This window comes from Patella vulgata, chromosome 1, assembly GCF_932274485.2.
Source record: "Patella vulgata chromosome 1, xgPatVulg1.2, whole genome shotgun sequence".
Lineage (NCBI taxonomy): Eukaryota > Metazoa > Mollusca > Gastropoda > Patellidae > Patella > Patella vulgata.
The window spans coordinates 55,937,519-55,941,069 of NC_065879.2; the positions used below are offsets into that span (position 1 = coordinate 55,937,519).

A 3,551-nucleotide genomic window follows, 5' to 3' on the forward strand; every position below is an offset into this window, starting at 1 on the left:
GCACTCCCTCAAGGAGTTGCTCTCAGCTAATTTATCCAAATCTCGCATATCAAAACGCCAATTGCAGTCATTAGCAGGGAAGTTGAATTTTGCAGCTAGCGTTGTTCGTGGCGGACAAGTTTTTGTTCGGGGGATTTTAAACGTTATTAATAGCTTAGCACACAAAAATCATTGCATTCGCATGTCAAGTAGCCTGTTAGCTGATATCCAATGGTGGCACCAGTGTATGAAACATTTTAATGGGACATCACTCATGCTCGATAAACTTCCTGTGACCTCTTTATTGACTGATGCTTGTCAAGATTCCGGTGGCGGTTTCTTCTCAGGTGACTGGTTTTATGTGAACTGGCGTGCTGACTTTCCAATGATATCTCCCTTACACATAAACTTCAAAGAAACAATGACAGTAATAATTGCTCTATTTCGGTGGGCTCCCTACCTTGCCAATCGCAGAGTTGTTATATATTCTGATAATGCCTTTACTGTGTTTTGTATAAATAAGGGTTCTTGTCGCACTAATAACTTAATTATGCATTGTTTAAGGCAGTTATTTTGGTTGTCTGTTATTTTTAATTTTCATGTTACAGCCCGTCACATCCCTGGCAGTTGCAATACCTTAGCTGATCATATATCTCGTTTACATTTGCCTGGCCATACATGTATGCACAGCCTATTCCCAACTCATTGTATTAATCATTCTCTTTGCACTGGTCATATGTCTATCCAAACTGAACAATTTCTTTTGCAGGAAATGCACGATCAACAATGCTTAAGAAACTTGATAACCAAGTAGCCTCAATCTATGGATTTTGCTTTGCACCGAATACCAAAAAAACTTACTTAACTCAATTGTGCACTTACCTTCACTTTTGTAAGAAAGCTCACATTTCTCCATTACCAATAACTGCTCAGGATTTATGTTGTTATATTACTTGGCTTTGCAAGTTTTTGTCATTTAACTCAATAATTGCCTACCTTAATATTGTTAAATTACTTCATAAACAAGCCAGGCTGCCCGATTCCTTGCCGTTTGGACAGTTTCCATTTTTTTAAGAGGTGTTCGTCGACAGTTGGGTCACCGCATCTCACCCAAGCTACCTATTACACCTAGCATTTTAGAACGTATTCTCGCAGTAATTAATTTGGGCAATTTTTTTGATCAAATTTTTGGGACTGCCTGCCTTGTTGCATTTTTTTCATTTTTTCGCAAATCGAACTTGTTTTTTGATCCGAACTTACCCTCCCAGTTATCTTGTTTATTACGGTCTGATTTTACTTTCCTTGATAATGTTTGCCTCCTTAAAGTTCGTTGGTCAAAAGTCATTCAATATCAGCAACGTGAACTATTAATTCCTATACCTAGGATCCCCAACTCTCCCCTTTGTCCTGTCATGGCTTGTCAGAGAGCCTTTGTTAATAACCCAGCCCCTCCTACTGCCCCTGCCTTCTCCTACTTTCACTCAGGTCACTTGATTTCACTAAAATACTCTCAATTTGTATGTATCCTTCGTCAATGTCTTTGGGAAATTGGCATTGATCCTTCTAAGTATGCTGGACATAGTTTTCGGCGAGGAGGTGCTTCGTTTGCCTTTAATTGTGATGTCCCTACTGATCTTATTCAAGTTCAGGGTGACTGGGCCAGCGACTGCTATAAACGTTACCTAGACCCTACGCCTTCTCGTCGCCTACAGATTGTGTCTACTATGGCTAAACACTTAAACACAAGTTACAATAATAAATAATGAATTCAGGTTTGGGCCTTGGAGTCTTTGCTTATCAGACTTTATTGTTTGCATTGGTGCATTTACTTTCATTATGTATATTATATGCCTTAATAAAGTCTATGTATGCCCAAACCTTGGTCCTCAATCTTAAGTTAATCAAACCTTGGCTGCCAGTCTATTAGCCTGTCGCCTAGCTGTATATATGTTAATTAAGACAATAATATGGCAGCCATTTTGAAACCCACTGGTAACCATGGTAACCATAAAAGCTAAACTAAAAATATGCATAAATCACAAGTCATATATATTGGATATACTTCTGCAATTTTACAGTTGTAGTCACATTCATATTCAAGGTATGCATGGTTTTTCACAACAGGGTTTAAAGCTTGATTTTTACTCAATATTTGCATAGCCCACAATGGGTATGAAGTGGTAAGCTCAGGAGGGTTAGGACACTTGATATATAGCTTTGTTACATCAATACCTTGACTACGTTTGATGATGAACATTTTCTGATGAGTGTAAGCAGAGCGATAAGCAATTTGATTGGTCGATACTTTGGAACACAAAAACTCTCCTTCTAATTGAGCTAGAATCTTCAAACTTGGTGTGGCTTCATTAGGCGAATGCCTTGATGGAGTGTGATGATGAACATTGTCTGCAGACTGGAGTCCAGCCATGAAACTATTCAGTTGTTTTTTTCAGACAACTAGTATCATTATGTATAGCATGCGTTGTAAAACTAATTCGGATTGATTTTGATTTGACAGTTTTTATACGCCCACATTGAAATTTGGTCGTATATTGTCGTCGCCCCCGTCCATCCGTCCGTCCGGCGTCCACAAGTGCTTGTGGACGCTCTACAGGCTAAAGTTAATATCCGATTGACTTTAAATTTATATGCAGTGTTTAAGGCCATGAAACGAAGAAGCCTATTGATTTTCAGCGATTTCCGATAATTACTGCCAGAGTTATGGCCCATGATCACTTCAAAAAATCATGTGGACGCTCTAGAGGCTAAAGTTAATATCCGATTGACTTTAAATTTATACACAGTGTTTAAGGTCATGAGACGAAGAAGCCTATTGATTTTCAGCGATTTCCAATAATTACTGCCAGAGTTATGGCCCTTGATCACTTCAAAAAATCTTGTGGACGCTCTAGAGGCTAAAGTTAATATCTGATTGACTTTAAATTTATACACAGTGTTTAAGGTCATGAGACGAAGAAGCCTTTTGATTTTCAGCGATTTCCAATAATTACTGCCAGAGTTATGGCCCTTGATCACTTCAAAAAATCTTGTGGACGCTCTAAAGGCCAAAGTTAATATCCAATTGAATTTAAATTTATACACAGTGTTTAAGGTCGTGAGACGAAGCCTATTGATTTTCAGCGATTTCCGATAATAAATGCCAGAGTAATGGCCCTTGATCACTTCAAAAAATCTTGTGGACGCTCTAAAGGCCAAAGTTAATATCCAATTGACTTTAAATTTATACACAGTGTTTAAGGTCATGAGACGAAGAAGCCTATCGATTTTCAGCGATTTTCGATATTTACTGCCAGAGTTATAGCCCTTGATCACTTTGAAAAATCTTGTGGACGCTCTAGAGGCTAAAGTCAATATCCGATTGACTTTTAATTTATACACAGTGTTTAAGGTCATGAGACAAAGAAGTCTATTCATTTTCAGTGACTTTCGATAATTACTGCCAGAGTTATGGCCCTTGATCACTTCCAAAAAATCTTGTGACGCTCTAGAGGCTAAAGTTATCATCCGATTGACTTCAGATTGATACACACAGAGTCTTAAGAGCTTGAGAA

The 3,551-nt window shown here is 38.2% G+C and overlaps 1 protein-coding gene across 1 annotated transcript; it reads left to right on the top strand.

Moving 5' to 3' along the window:
• The first annotated feature begins 400 nt into the window (after nt 1–400).
• LOC126809805 (uncharacterized) lies at nt 401–2,063 on the top strand. Its single transcript, XM_050534596.1, has 4 exons — nt 401–406; nt 946–1,028; nt 1,523–1,622; nt 2,058–2,063. The coding sequence occupies exons 1-4, from the start codon at nt 401–403 to the stop codon at nt 2,061–2,063; spliced, it is 195 nt and encodes a 64-aa protein (XP_050390553.1).
• Nucleotides 2,064–3,551: the final 1,488 nt, after the last annotated feature.